This window comes from Gambusia affinis, linkage group LG21 (assembly GCF_019740435.1).
Source record: "Gambusia affinis linkage group LG21, SWU_Gaff_1.0, whole genome shotgun sequence".
In the NCBI taxonomy this organism is placed as follows: domain Eukaryota; kingdom Metazoa; phylum Chordata; class Actinopteri; order Cyprinodontiformes; family Poeciliidae; genus Gambusia; species Gambusia affinis.
In genome coordinates this window covers 7,378,233-7,394,466 of record NC_057888.1, presented here as the reverse complement: position 1 = coordinate 7,394,466, position 16,234 = coordinate 7,378,233, and the positions used below count along the sequence as shown (strand labels likewise).

Below are 16,234 nucleotides of genomic sequence, written 5' to 3'. Positions count from 1 at the left end.
TTAACGGCAGCCATCATGTCAGAAGCGTGATTTCTAACTGTTGTGTTTTGTGTGTCAAACTCAGTGAGTAACATTTTGCCTTTAACCAAGCTGAAGGAAGGAAACATACCGATGTTGCTGCAAAAAAAAAAAAATGTTAAAAATGGCAAATGCTTCAACCACCAGCCACAGGGTTTAAGTAAAACAAAAAAAGGCTTGCTTGGTCCTCCATGTTGCCTTAGAAACGATGCACAATGTGAATGAATGTTGGTCATTTGTAGTGAGTCTAAAACTTGTCTGATTTATTATGCCATGTGCAGGACTGATCTTGCCCTGTCAGTTTTTATTGACATTGAAATAAATGGAACATTTTGGAAAACGTTTTGGGCCATTTTCCGTTCATGTGGACAAAGTTCATAACACAGTGGATGCAGAGATGGAGCGCATGATGGAGGCCTCAGTCATCGAGGCTTCCATCACAGGTTCAAGTCCCGACCTGCTGACCTTTACCACATGTCTTCCCACTTTGTCATTTCTGTTTCAAATAAAAGGCCAGTAGATAAAAAAAAATTGCTGTAAACTTGTTGGTTGAGCAGCGGGCTCTACTGATGCTTTTCAAAGATTTAAGCTTTTCAGACAAAAAAAAGTGAACATATTTTGCATAACACATAGACATATCCCAACCTGTTTAAGGGTGCAGAATATGTAACTTTTTAACTTTGTTTCACGTTTCTCAGACATTTTTGTCAAATCCATCTCAGTCCATCTTCATCTTTCATCTGAAGTTGACGGATGTGGTCAGATGTTTGAAACTTGGACACGATCAGGTCCAAACATGCATCATATCTGGGTTAGGAATGAATAAAGCAGGAAAGTCCTGACTTCAATCCTGTTTAAAATTGATGAGTTTCCAATAATTCCAGACAACAGAAAAGGTTAATAATAATAAAGCAATTTATTTGTAAATAAGAATGCCTATACAGTATATACAGTACATATGACAGTCTGAATACTAGCAGGAAAAAGGCTTGGCAAAACAAAGTGAGTCCAACTCCCAGACTGAACTGAAAGGGAAACAGAGAGCTATTCTTGAACACGCAGTGGTTTGATGAGGGATTCCCGACCCCTTGCAGCAATTAAATATACACAATCCAATATAAACAATAATCTGTACACCGTTGTATGTAAAACACGATTGCACAACCCAACAAGTTCCACATTGTGTCTGCGTTTGAATCCAACGAGGTCTCGCTGCCTAAACTCTGATAAAGTAACATAAAATGTTGAGATCTTTTTTTTTTTTTTCTTTTTTGGCAACTCCACAAACACTCTGCTCATCGTTCCTGCTGCTGAGGAGAAGGTTCTCCAGTGTCAGTTTCCCTCTTTACCCAATGAAAACATAAGGATACACACCCACCTAAAGGGACAGGGCTAACCAGAGACAGTATTTACACCGATGGGTTGGAGGTGCATGGCTTTCTTTACAGTGTGCGTTTCGATAGTGTGCAGGTCGACATGATGAGGACGTTTTCCCCAATCCGAGCCACCTCGTCTTCTCCTTCCTCATCGAGGTCATCCTCTTGTGCTTTGGACGCTCACTCATGCTCCGCCTCCTCTTCCACCTGGAGCTCCTCGATTGCGTCCATCTGGGTGGGGGAGTCGCCTCCCTCCACAACCAGCTCGTTGGACATCTCGCTGTTTCTCTGAGAACAGGAATGAGAAATATGCTTTCTGGTGTCAACAAAAGAAGGCGAGAACAAAAGATTGCAGCTGCACAGCAGGTACTGCTGATAAGTGTAAAAACGCAGAGATTAAATAAATATGCTCCTACGTGATGATACAATAAACTGGACCCTGCAGAACCTCCACTAACTGTAAATCTTTGCAAAATAGAAGGATTTGCAAAGATAGTCTGGCTTTCTGCCCACATGGCCAGACAGATTTAAATGAATGCGGCAAAAGCAAATGAAGTGGATTAGAGAAGCTTGTTAACAATAGACATGCTAATGTCGTCTCTGCTATCTGGAAAGCGAGACCTAAAAAAGCAACAGTGTTCAGTCAGAAGCCTCATAAAAATTGTTGAAAGACTGAAGATAATTGGATGCTATGAATCAATTTAACTTCGTTTTGGGATAAATAAAATACTTTTTTAATTGCTTGGGTTTTTTTTATTTTTATTAAGTTATCAATATCTGTAAATATCTGTTTGGGGGAAAGACTGTCAGTTTTTGCTTTTAAATCCTATTCCTCCAAAAATAACCATGCCTAAAAATCAGTGTCATTAATTTTTGATCAATGCAGTTTATTTTTAGAAAATATTAAATTGTTGAGGTTTTTCTCCTTCAAAAAGTCAGGCTGTAAAACAGAGAAGATTTTATCTTAAATATGAAAAACATTTTAATGGATAGAGCTGAAGTTGTTGAAACGATTCAATGCAGTGAAATGATTTATTATTTTTAGATAAAAAAGTGTATGGTCAACTTAGAGATGATTCAAGGGTTAAAGGAGGATTTCTGCATTTTTCTTATTTTACTTTATTTTTTTTTTAAGGTTATGTTGTCAAAAACAAGACAAACAAAACCTGCCCTGAGATTCATCAACCGGTTAGATTAGCACAAAAGGAACAAAAACAGGAACCATAATTACCCAGGTTATGTTCAAGGAATAATAATTTTATGCTATTTTTGTTTATGTACATTACCATTAAACCATAATGGAGGGAATTTTGTCATAAATCTGTAAAGTGCAGAACAGGTCTCACTTTTAGATTAATCTAGATTTTTTTTGTTTTTTGTTTTTGCAAATTTAAGAAGAGGACAAAAGCAAAAACAATGCAGATAAGCATCAACAGTCAGGAATGGCAGCCTCAGGTGTTCTGGGCTACGCCTCCAGAAATGTGGTCCACCTGGTTTGGGAGATAAAAATTTACACAGTGCGCTGGAGTCACTCCAGATCAAAACGTCAATATTCTTTTCAGACCAGATCATTTTTGTGCTTTCTGAACGTTCAAGCTGGTTATTGTGTTAATTTGTCCACCTTAAAGGTGAGTTGTATTAGCAATGACCTTCTGGATGTTTCTGCCATTTACCGTGTTTATTACTGCATATTCACAAACAGCAGCCTTTGTACTTCAGTCCCTTGTACTTTGTATGTTTATTCTGCAACCAATGTGTGATTTCTGTCATTCCTAAACACCAGACAGTCCCTCCTAGCCATTTTTTCTGGATGTAATGCAGGCACAATCCAATCAGGTTGTAGAAACATCAGAAAGACGATCAGTGGAAACAGAAGCATCACAGCTTAATTCTGACAAAAACTTTGAAAACACAGAAAAATCATCCAATTTTCAGCTTTTCAGGGAACGCACCATACTCACCAAGCATTGCATTTCTTCAGGGAATACAATATTACTACTGCTAACCTCATTAGAAGGTTTTCTGTTTTCTATTTTTTCTGATATAAACAGCTATCCTAATAAATGAAATATTAAAAGAAAAAACTCCTTGAGGTTTAGACAAATTAAATTGACTCTCAATAAAAATGTTAACATGAACCTCATTTGTTTTTTATTGCATGTTTAATTTTTTTTTTAATGGTTTAATTATATACTTTTATGAGTTAAAACTTTTTTTTAGGAATAAGGCATTAATTTCAGAAAAGAGAAGCTTGTATTTCTCTTTTGCAGCGACTATGAACAATGTTGTTGGGTTACCATCCTTTTCACTGTTTGAACATCCCATCAGTGCTAAGAATAAACATCTCCCAGCTTTCCTGTCAGACTTTTCCTCTCTGCGTGCCATCACTGAAAACCAAACATCAACATTCCCATTTGGCCTGAATGCTTCATTTATAATTAAAGACGACAGGAAATGCCTTGTTCTAAATACGGGGGTGGGGGGGGAGCTCAAAACATGTTTGTAGTGATCTCACCTGTTGTCTGTAAACATAGCAGGCTGCTATGGCGACCATCGCCGACTCCCCGACGAAACCGGCTAAGAGGGACCCAACGCCGAGTGTGGCCCCGTGGACCCTGCAGCAGAGGATTACTTTAATCTGATGCCTTTCTTATCGTGTTTCCACATCGGTGAAGGCGAGTTCTTCTTTTTCAGCAGCTGCACTAAACGTAGGGCTACAAGTCAACTCTACGGTGTTCACTTACCCCATGTAAGGCAGCACAACCAGGCTGATGATCAGGACGACGATACGCAGAACGGAGCTGGGAGCCAGGACGAAGGTCTTTTTCAGGGTCATGAGCCATCCTGTCAGATGAGCCCGAACGGTCACTGCAAACACACAGAGGAAGGAGGCGTCAGGGAAACGTCCCACCTCACAGGGCCGTGTCCAGGTTCTCTTCTAATGGGGGCCAGGTAAGGGCACAAACTGTAGAAGGGTGGCACGCCAACACTGCAATCTTTAAATGCACTGCAGCTTTAGATTACATTGAGCCGTGGAGTAACAAAACTGTATTTAACCAAACAAAACCCATTGATCTGTTTAGCAGTAGATTTGTTTGTTACAGTGACTTAGGATACAAACTAATTTATCTAGGCAGACAATTAGCCTGTAGATTTAAAAATGCTAAATTTATTCATCTTATCAACTTGTATTAAATTATTATACACTACAAAGATTGTCTACAAATAGGTGTTTAATTATCCCCTTTAAGAAGATTTTCTTTTCTTGATGCAGTAGTCTGAGGCTGGTATTCTTATTAAACAACACATCAACCTGCCAATGGGACTAAAGATGGAAATCTGAATTGTATTAATGCCAATTAATATGTAATGTCCAATTTTAAAAAAAAAAACACAACATAAGGAGCATTTCTATTATCTACTGACTTGGTGTGCGGATAAAACTAATCTCTGTACGCCATGATATGAGCAAACTGATTGTGGGCTCTTGTGGAGATGGTCAATCAGAGCCCTGCCCCCTTCAGCCTCCCCTACGAGCCATGACCTGTGACCTCACCTGGCATCGGGAAGAAGGAGAAGATCTGAAGCGGCGCCACGCAGAGCGCGGCGAAGGTGTACTCCACTCCGATGACATCCACCAGGATCTTCTCAGACACACGCGGGGTCCAGAACAACACGAAGCAAAGCTGGGCATTGGAACAAACGGATCGATTATTCTTCAGGACCTGCTTTAGTGATTTTACTGCAGCTGAACGTTTCAGGCCTTTGAAGCTCTGGCAAAACAAGGGAGCTGCTGAAGCACGAGTCGTATTAGCATCGCACCTCAAAGCACCATAATCAGGATATCCCAGGAGGAAACCGTCTGATCTGATCATGAATAAAACATCCACGTGTTAGAAACCATCAAATGGATTCAAAAAAAACGGTCGACAGCTATCCTCTCCACTAAGACAGGGAAGTGGAGCATTTGTCTGACACAGATGCATCATAGTGCAGCTTCAGAAGCTCTCCCTGATGACTCGTCAAGTGTTGCGACTTTGAGCAACAGCAGATCAGCTGGTGAATTCCTGCAGTTCAGTCATGGAAAACGGCGAGCAGCTCAAGGTATCCAAAGAGCAAAGCTTTTTAAAGCCTGTGCTTTAAAAAGCTTTGAACAAACAATCAAGGCTGAAACGATTAATCAGACTAATCATGATTAATCTAATAATTGTCAGCTAACTTGGTAATCAATTAATTAACTGGATTACAGAAACTCTTCAAAAAAGACCATTTGCTGAAATAAAGCAGTAATTAAAGACGACGACAATTTTTTTATAAAAAGAATAAACATTTTTCATTAAAAAAAAAAATAAATGAAACAAAAAAAAAAACCTCTTGTAATAGCCCAAACTTCTCTGGTTCCATAAATTTAGCTACACTTGGTTCAAATTTTGAAAATAAAATAAAATAAAATAAATAAATAAAAAATAAAAAAGTCTTTACTCTTCCATTATTAGTTGATCCAAAAATTAAATCAATAGCACTACACTATATTGATGTCAAGTCAAGCAGAAAGGACTGAGTTAGAAGTATTGCTTTTATCTGCAGATGCAGCAAAAAATTATCAAGCGTATGGTAGTGGGATACAATACTATTGCATTTTAGGCAATAGCATTTTTATTTTCATATTTAAAAAAAAAAAAAAAAAAAAAGGGACATTTAATTGTTTATTTGCACATTTAGATGCATTTCTAAAATTGTTTAAGGAAGCCTTAAGAGTTTAAATGAAATCTGCAGAATGTGCCCATTTTTTATCCTTTTAATCGTCAGAATAATTGATAGATTAGTCAATAACTAAAATAATCGTAATCTGCAGCCCTAATTTCAATCACTCATCAGTTCCTCAGTCAATTACGTTCCCAGAAGCTATTTAAAGATGCCAAAGGTTTCTTTAAAAAGGTTTTCTGGAAGTATTTCAGAAACCAAATGCTGCCTCCGTTTATTTCTGATACAGCCGAGCGCAGAAGTCCTTAAGGCATAAATAGGGCTGCGAACAATGAGGTAGTGTCTCAACGGGTGCATCCATCCAATTGAAATTTATTTCAGTAGTTCAAATGATGAAACTTAAATTTCAAACAATATATATTTTTGTGTATTTCATTTAAATTTTGGAGATTCTGGCTTATCGCTACCAAACTTTAAAAATTCAGTCTCTCAGAATACCAACAACAAAAACAATTTTTAAACTCAGAAATGTCAACATCATTAAAGACTGACCATGTGCTGTACAGTATATAAATTCAACATTTTGTATGAATTACTTTATAAATTCAATGTATCGTGGAGATCAGACATTCAGGAAGCTCAGGACGCTTTATTAAACGGCCATGTATACCAACTCCACAGATACCATAAATAAGTATTTTCTGTCAAATTTGACCTTTAGGCTAATTTGAAATTTATGACAGAGAATATTAAAGTTGAAATTAATCTAAAATTTTGTAATAGTTTGGCTAAAATCCAATTTTTTCCCCCCCTTCTATCTAGAACCCCTCCCCGTCCCAATACTTGTCGCATTATCACATGTAAATTAAAATCTTCAGAGAAACTGGAATTTGAGTTTTCATTTGGTACAAACCTAAATGAAATGTTTAAAATGTATGTAATAAGTCTGCCCAATCTATTGAAGTAAATCTTTGAGGACTTCAGGTGTTTCAAGAGCTTTAGTTGCTTGATGAACAGTTTAAAACCCAAAGCTCTGGTTTCCAGACTGGTCCCAGCTGAAGAAACTGGACTGATCACTTGTTTTCCCATTCATCAGCTGATGTTGATTCTCACTTTGAGCTGGCGGTTGAAGGTAAACCAGAAAAATGAAAAAACAGCTGAAAAGTTGATGATTTGAGCCAAAACGTGGGAATGGATTACTTGCTAATTAGTAGTTTTGGTTTACCTCACCATCTATCATTACTTTACTTGGACACGGTCACATGAGACTAATCTGAAAGGCCTCGGGCAAAACCTTCTTCTGCTCTGACTCAGCTGCGGCATCTCCTCAACGAGCTGAGACATCCTCAACGATAAGCTTGTTCTCATAAAGTTGAATTACATGTTACATGTTGATCTCTGTCTCACACCTACACACACACACTCTCCGGCTCCGCTGCAGTTTTTTCCTAGACTGCTTAACACAAGCTCACAATCACAGCAGGTCTTGACACGTTGGGATCATGTTTATCTCTGTACACACCTTCATGTTCTTGTTGACAACTTTGTGATTCTACATCTGGCATGACAATCTCCTCCCCTTTGTTTTTTAAAGACCAAAACTTTACCCCAGACTTCCTTATTTTCCTCACTTGAGCAAAGACGTGACTTGAATAACTGCAAAAGCAAACCTGCGCAGCTGAGAACTGAGGTGGGTTTGACACTCAACTGTTCAGAAAAAAAAACACCCTCATAAAGACGCCTGCATCACTGCAATCCAACACCAAGTCCAGATGCATGAAGCCTCCATCTCCGAGCATTAATATGCAGGTGTAAGGTCTAAAGATTTTCGTAATTTATTCAGTGTGAATTTATGTTTGACTGAGTCAACTACAGGCAGCTTGAATGAAGTAATTCCAGCATGTTTCAGCATAACACCTAGCTGGTTGTACGAGTCCTCAGATGAAAAACTGGCAGTCAAACAACAAAAACAACTATAAACAGCAAACAGCGGTGCTCTTTTATGAACAAACAGCTGCATGATAGCTTGTCGCCACAACACAAAAACAAACCCTAATGCCACTGAGGTCATCAAGCTGAGAGTTTCTGCAAACCCTTAACTTGTTTCAGAAAGTTGTCAAATCATGACAATTTTTCAATACTAAAGGACTTCAACATAAGCAGCAAAAACATGCTTACATGCTAATTTATCTGTAACCAGCAGGTTTTTATTTGCTTTAAATTACTTAATTAGTGGATAGTTGAGCCCATAGTGCGAGATGAAGGCTGAAAAGCAGTATTGCCCACATCTGAATTGGTTTTTAGTAGTTTTATAGATTTATTGAACTGAAATAATCATTCAATACACATTAATTTACAGTTGCACTTTCAGACATACAACTCATGACATGGTGCAATCTGTTCATACAAGAAAACATCTAAACACTGAAAATCTTGGATGATGTAAACATGATGACATCATCCTCCAAACAGATCAGGTTTTTCATTAATTTTATAAAATCTGTTTCCCATTAGGCATTTATTGGTCGACAGCCATACTGAATATCAATAAACTGCAGTTTGCTCAGTATCCTCTCTTGTTCCCTTAATTCTAAATGTCCCCAACCCACTTCCTGTCTTTGGTGAGTCTAATGCAAGTCCATCTATGTTGCCAAAAAAAAAAAAAATTAAAAATATATATATAACAATAACACAGTTTAAATACTAAGGCAGTGCAGTGCTGCAAGCATCCATACTATGAAGGACATTTGATATATTTTGCAGCTAGAAACCTTAGCTCTGATGCAAATTAGCATAACTGACAAAGCACTTCCCAATTGAGAAGTGCAAGGAGAAGGATGCAGGGTTTTCCCCAGAGTATGTTGCAATTAGCACAAAACACATTCAGATTTATGTGTGTAATGTGACAAAGTAGGGAAACCTCTTAAGGGGTGTGAACATTTTTGTGCTTACCGTAAGCGACAGGGCCAGACAGCAGAAGGTAAACTTTTTAATGTGCAATTTGTTAACCGGGCTGTCAGCATCCATCTTGTTGCTGGGATTGTTCTGTCGCGAAAAAGGTCAAATCGTCATCATGCAGTACGCCACATCTAAAATATATATATAACTGTAAACACTGCAGCGTCTGGTTTACCTTGTCAAAGGCCGGGTACACGGCTCTGAGCTCAGTCAGCCAGCCGTAGGGCATGTGACCCACTGGGTATGTGGCTGTGAGCACCGCCACGGCCTGCAATGACAAACACAGGACAGGTAAAAGTCACCCGCTCGCCGTCACTTTAAATCTAAAAATACCACCCGGCTAAATCCATCCCGGCAGCCTAACAACAGCCAGCCTGGGAGCCGCACATGGCGCCTCTCACTTTCCCAGAAGTTTTTTTAGAGATTCGTCCGCCTTGAAGCTCACCGTTGTGTCGCCAGCGACAATAGGCAGGAACAGCAAAGCCACGCAGGAATGTTCTCGAGCCGTGTAATCATGCCCCGAGTTTCACATTTGCGTGGTGAATCACTCAAACAAACCACTGGCAGTCTGCGCTGTCACTGATTTCCAGTCAGTTCGTTTTAGTAAACAGCTTTTTTTTTTCTTTTTTTATTGTCTCTAGTAGCTGTGCTGGTCTCTGTGAGGCAGAACACTCCAGAGGGAGTCTGGCATTTCAACTGGGGAAATCCAGGGTGTCTGCAGGTTTCAGTAAGTCAAATTTAAGACCTTTTTCAATGCCACCTTGAATTAAATTTAAGATTGAAAAGAATAAATAAATATAGGGGACAGTAGGAGGAACTTGAGATGTTACAATCAAGCATAGCAAAAACTGAGAACCTGGCTTTGTATCCTTAATAGAAACAAAAAGCTAGAGCGCCAGCTAGTTGGCAGTAGGCAAAAAAACCTTGAGTCACAGAATGAAGAAGAGTTTTGCAAGCAACTCAAACTTTTACATGACAGAAAAGGTCCACAAGGAATTAAAAAAAACTAAAAAAAAAACTTAAACAGTCCTGCCACGACAAATTTTCTTACATGTCATCTTACATTTTTTAAATAAATTTTAGACACAAAAATGTAAGACTTTTTACAGAGGTGCAGACAACCTCAAATCCAAACACAGCTGAAGAGGAATTGGGGAACTTTAGCAGCAAATTTGCTTATAAACGCATCTTAAATGTGCATAGATAAAGAGGTGCCGGCATGATGTCTACTCTACGCACGCACCTCTGTGGCGTCGGCGGACCCCTTGAGGTCTCGAGACACAAACAAGTTGACGATAGGTCGGCTGATGCGCTGCGTGGCCAAGATGAGCGCCAGTGGCCACCAGAAGCTGAGCATCTTTTTGATTGTTGCGTCGCCCTGCAGAAACAAATTAGCAATTTGTTTATTTTGATTCTTCACGTCGTGTAAAATCTCCTCTATCCAAAGGCACAGAATGTACCCCAACGTCGAGCCCGCTGGAGTCTGGAATGTTGTCGTGGATGTTGCAGTAGTAGCCGATACAGACGATGCTGAAGCGGACCAAGGCACCCATGTACAGGGAGAGGATTGGGATGAGAATGGGCTCCACGCATTCCAGGTTACTGTGCAGGAAAATGGCCACGAACACAATCTGCAGGGAACACCACATTATTCATGCCAAAATTACTTAGAGCTGCATATGTCTAACATTAATATTACAAAACACAGTTTGGACTGCAACACTTGCAGGTTGTTGTATTCCAAATGTCAGAAATTCACACTTTTTATAAGATACTCAGCACAAAGTATTTGTGTTTTTACAACCAAATATTTGTAATAAGCAGAATGGATAAAAGTGAACTTTTCTGCTCTTAACTCTGCTTTTGTTTAATTTATTGAACTGTGATGAATATAGCAAGTATTATGAAAGACAGTGAATCAAATCCTTGTTTTATAAATGAGAATATATTTCTTCAATTTCTTTTAATACAGCAAATGTGCAAAATCCTTTCCTTGCCTAATTTTCTTACAAAACGTTTGGCCACATAAAAACTTATGCTGGCCAGGATTTGGCTCTCAAGCCTTGAGTTTGACGTGTGGATGGATGGATGATCTAAACAACAAAACAAGGAATAAAGCCTAGAATTTTTATATTTAATTTATTTTCCTCCTTTTTGAATGAAGTCCCAAATTTATTCAGTCGTAGAAACTCTGAAAAGAAGCATTTTTTCTGTTGAATTAAAAAAAAAAAACAAAAGCATCTCGTTACCTGAGCCACGACATCAGAGATGGAGGCAGAGCCCACAATGACACTGTACTTGTGCTTGAGGAGGATGCCTGCATGAATCCATGCCTGGAAGAAAAATTAACAACAGGGTTATTTTACATTTTAAAAACTTTCATTTTCTATTTTCAGAAACAAACAGAACAAGAGGATTAAAACCGTTCTAGGTCATGTGTGCTTAAATACATGATTCCACATGTGGATTAATCCCACTTTTCCAAACACTCACCATTGCATCCAGCAAAGGGAATGCAGCTAGGTATAAGAACGCCTTTCTCGTTTTTCGCCCAACAGATTCATCCACTTGGTGGAGCTTATTGATAATGTAGTATCCTAAGTCTGTGTATGCTACAGGGAAAAAAGAAGGAGACAATATTTCAGAGATCTTTGTGAACGTTTAGAAAAAAAATTAAAAAAATTTGATTGTAAATTCTCCCAAGAGAAATAAAACTGTCAACAAAAACTTCAAAATCCACCAAAAACATCCCGTCTACAGGACGTGGTTTAAGCGCAGGGTGTCATCATCCCAACCCTAAAACACACACCTATCAAGATGTGGAGGACGAAGGCGATGACTCCGGCCGTCAGCATGCACAACACAGCCTTCCTCCGGTCGCGCCTACTGTTCACAAACACCAAGCCCACATTCTTGAAGTCACTCATGGGACCAGTGAAGAACTTCATGAGGGAGTAGGCCAAGCCATAGCTGGCCAGCATCTCCACCGTATCCTCCTTGACTGTGGCTATGCCCCTGTTGAGAGCCTGGATGGGACAGAGATGAAGAGACGGCGCAGAGCTAAGAACAGATATAGGTATCTTCTGCTTAAAGTAATCCCACACTGAACTTTAACAGTTTGTCACGTTGCAGCCACTGGTTAAAATGCATTTTATGTTAATTATGGCGACCAAGGAAGCAGAAAGATGAATCCAATACGATATACAATCCAGTGAAAGCAATGGACTAAGAAGAAATTGAATTAGTGAATAGAGTTCTCTTTTTCTCACATAACTGCTTTATGAAGGCCTCACAGGCTGGAGGAGATGCAAAGATCAACAGCTATAGGGTGGGATATTCTTTTACCAGGACAACCTTTAGTCATGCTCATAAATCTGGCCTTTATGCTAGAACACAAAGACAGTAAGAAGTTTTATTTGGAGTGGAGAGAAGATGCTTTTGTTCGATGAGACCAAAATTGAACTTCTTGGATTTTGAGAAAATAACACTGCAGATCATTCTGAACACATCATCCCCAAAATTATCATCTTTTGTAGGGCCAGGAAAGCTGGTTGGAGTGGATATAATGATGGAGGAAATAAACACAAGTGAATCCTGGGAGAATTACTATTTAAGACCGTAAAACTGGAGTGGAGGTTTATCCTCCAGCAGGAAAATAAACCTAAACAGACAAGAGTTTCAATAGAATCGCAATATGTTTTAATGCTGCGTTCCAGTTACCTGGAAAGTGGGAATTCGGAGTTGAGTTGCGAGGTCAGTGTCCTCATTAAGAAGTCAAATTTCAAAATGGCGACGCCCATAAACATTGTCTTCAGTACCCCTTACAAAAATCATTTTAAGCTTTATTCCATACACAAACGCCACTTTTAATTTGTTCAATTTAGAATTGCAGGAGTCATGTGACATTTAAATTTCACTCTTACATGTATATCCTGTGAAATAAAAATGATTTTACCTAGTCTTTCTACTGTTGAGGCGAGGAGCGGCCATATTGAAAAGCAAAGTCAGCCTTAGTAGTGAAGGTACTCCCAGATTCCCAGAGCGAATTTTTGACTAGGAAGTTGGAATTTCCCACTTCCAAGTACAACTAAAATGTAGCACAATTACATCTGTGCAATAACAGCTGAAATAAATGACTGAATTACCCCTTCAGCATGGCATGAGTTTGACAAAGGTCTGCTAACAAGTCACTCATTTGATTCAGGTGTGTTGGTGCACCTGAATCAACACACATGAATGCAGGGTGATGCAGGTGCAACAGCCGACTCTCGAGGAGGTGGAGATAAAACGACCTAAGTCCAACTAGGAGTCTGCGACAAAATGAGAAAACTGATGCTCTCCATGCTTTCAAAGAAAAAAAGGCAAAAATGAGGAACAATCTGCAGAGACAAACCTTCAAAAATGAAGCAAAGCTGGTTCCAGAATATGTTGACTGAGGCCTGAATACACATGTGCTTCATGGCTTTCAAATGTTAATTTGAAAGAAAACACCCTAAACCAGAAGTCTGCAAACTTTGCAATCCAAACAGCCATTTTAGTTTTCTGTAGTTTAGTTTTCCAATACAACACTGAAAACTTCTAAAACCTAAATTTAAAACTATTATTTGATTTTAGCCAAAGTTATTAAGAACTATTTCAAAAGTTCCAATGAGCGACTCGCAGTTCTGGAGCCTCAGGTTGCCAACTCCTGCTGTAAAACATGGCCATGGCACCATCATGCTGCATCATCTGCTTCACAAATATGAGCTGCCTTGTGTTGGTCTGTCACACAAAAATCCCAACAAAGCACATTAAGGCTTGTAGCTGTAACATGAAAAATATGTGAAAACGTTGAAGAGGAGATAAGCTCAGAGCGTTGGCATGACTTTGTCTAACATTATCTCTGAGCAGAAGGCAACTTCTCCTAACAGTCCTGCAAACCACTGGTTATCTGGAATTGTTAAGTGATATGTTTGGAACAAGTGACAAAGACCCAAACACTAAACCAAACTGAGAGTGGGTTCACTAAGTTATGTGGCCTTAAGAGCTCCAAAGGCCTGATTGTTCCAACTACAATTTATAATCATGGTAATTCTAAACCATGTTAAAGAGGTAAAAGTCTTTCAGAAAACATGAGAAATCCAGTTGCTTCCTATTCAAGCACCTGGAACTATTACTGTGGGATTTTTCTTTTTTTTTTTTTTTTTAAATAGAGGAAATTGTACCTTTAGCTACTTTAAGAACACCCTTTAACTTCAGGATAGCAGTGACAACAGCTGCCCCCCCCCCCCCCCCTTTTCCCCTTTCCTGGTGTGTGTGTGCTATTTATACCATCCTACAGAACCATTACATAAGCATAATCCTGACATCTCCAAACCTCAGTGTGTGTTTTATGCCATCAGATAAACCCATCTGGGGCAGGAAATATCCAAGCCAGAACACATGATAATTACAGAGCTAATCTGTGCTCTGAAAACCACAAATGCAGCTGACTCAAGATATATAAACAAATTAAAAGGAGGATAATGTCGAGTGTAAGTGAGAAAATAATAAATCACAGCATTTCATGGCAGCAGTGACGACGTAAGGCCTCCTTTTTTATTTTAATAACGAGCCTGCAGGCTAAGATAGCTGCAGTTGTTCGAATAAAGATGTCTGGAACGGTCGGCGTCAGATTTAGAGGAGGTTTCAGTGGTTTTAAATGATGTTAACCCGAAACAAACAACGGTTAGCGATGAGGAAATGATGGTTGCTATCTGTAGCGGCGTTTGAGGAAGAGGAGCATTACCTGTTCTCCGAGGTCGATGGCAACATTGGTGATAGCCAGAGGCACCAGGAAGCGGAGGAGAGGCCAGTAAGGACTGAGAGATGGGAACTCCACCATAGTACAAGCCGCCGGGATGACAGAGCGAGGAGCATCTGCCTCAGTCTTGTTTGTTTAGGAGGAAAAAAATCAAGGGATCCAACGATAGTCAGGCGGTCAGAGAGAGCGGGGAGTGTTAGGAGGAGATAGCGGCGGCAGCGCGTCGCTAGGTGCTGCCGCTGCTGCTGAGAAGATCCGAAGGTCAATGGGAATTTCAGAGGGGCGCATCTTCCTTGAAAACCATCTTCGAACAGGCAGGGGGTGTTGATTGGAGGAGGAGGAGGAGACGGAGGTGGGGTACCGCCAGGTGTTTCGGTGGAGGAATAGCCTCCCCGTTTGATAAAATGATAATCCAAGGTTGGTTAAAGAAATTGTTTGGCTGCGCTCTTGGCCGCGCCTCCGCTGGGTAGTCACGACCCTCCCAGAAGGCTGGATCCCTCTGCTGCTAAACCCGCAGGTGCCTGTGGCATCACGGTGACGTAAGACGCACGAGAGAGAGAGAGAGAGAGACAGAGAGAGAGAGAGAGAGAGAGACAGAGAGAGAGAGAGAGAGAAAGAGAGAGACAGACAGACAGGAGTCACCACACAGAAACAGCTCTATTCAGGGAGAATATATACACCCACATTTCTCTCTTTATGCAAGCAATTCAACAAAAGCAGAGTAAACGCAGCCTTGCTGGCTAATCTAAATGAAAGACTGAGTCAGCATTTTGCACTTAAATATGATGTTTAAAGTTCACGCGGCACAGTACTTTGGTCCCATAAACATAATGTTACCTTTTGCCTACAGTCTCTCTGCTAAGGATAAACAGAGCAGATTAATGATGCTTAAAGGTTTATCCAAATCTGACACCTAGTGGACAGTAAAGGTAGTACAGATATTTTTTGGATTATTATTATTATTATTATTATTATTATTATTATTATTATTATTATTATTATTATTATTATTATTATTATTATTATTATCATCATCATTATTATTATTCAGTCTTGTTTACCTTCATATTATGATTACTTACATTTAACATTTTATCATTCATTATTTTTGTTTTATACTTCATAAACATAGTCTTCATGTATGATGAGAGAGACAAGACAACTGTTCTATGGATAATATTTATATGTTGTACATAAAAATAAATATTTAACAATATATATTTATCAGAACAGACAACCACAAGACATCGGTAGTGTATCAAAACATTTAATCTTGTTTTCTTGTTCAAAAAGTTAATAATTTGTGAGCAGCATAAACAAGTGAAGCCTTTGTTTGAGTGATAAAGTTCACTTCTGAACGTGGGAACAGCTACACGACAAGAACAAAAGGAACAAA

The 16,234-nt window shown here is 39.3% G+C and overlaps 1 protein-coding gene across 1 annotated transcript; it reads right to left on the bottom strand.

Moving 5' to 3' along the window:
* Positions 1–140: 140 nt before the first annotated feature.
* ankha (ANKH inorganic pyrophosphate transport regulator a) lies at positions 141–15,348 on the bottom strand. Its single transcript, XM_044104263.1, has 12 exons — positions 14,824–15,348; positions 11,866–12,082; positions 11,550–11,668; positions 11,306–11,389; positions 10,517–10,687; positions 10,300–10,434; positions 9,232–9,324; positions 9,051–9,143; positions 4,951–5,080; positions 4,139–4,262; positions 3,910–4,009; positions 141–1,682 (listed from the first exon to the last, which is right to left on the bottom strand). The coding sequence occupies exons 1-12, from the start codon at positions 14,917–14,919 to the stop codon at positions 1,575–1,577; spliced, it is 1,470 nt and encodes a 489-aa protein (XP_043960198.1). The 5' UTR covers positions 14,920–15,348; the 3' UTR covers positions 141–1,574.
* Positions 15,349–16,234: the final 886 nt, after the last annotated feature.

What these genes read in the sequence shown, in the direction of transcription:
- ankha (XM_044104263.1), bottom strand. Translation starts at nt 14,919, where the DNA reads ATGGTGGAGTTCCCATCTCTCAGTCCTTACTGGCCTCTCCTCCGCTTC. An exon ending in CCATCGACCTCGGAGAACAG is followed by an intron (nt 12,083 to 14,823) that starts GTAATGCTCCTC and finishes TGTCCCATCCAG; the next exon opens with GCTCTCAACAGGGGCATAGC. An exon ending in GGTCCGCCGACGCCACAGAG is followed by an intron (nt 9,325 to 10,299) that starts GTGCGTGCGTAG and finishes TTGTCATTGCAG; the next exon opens with GCCGTGGCGGTGCTCACAGC.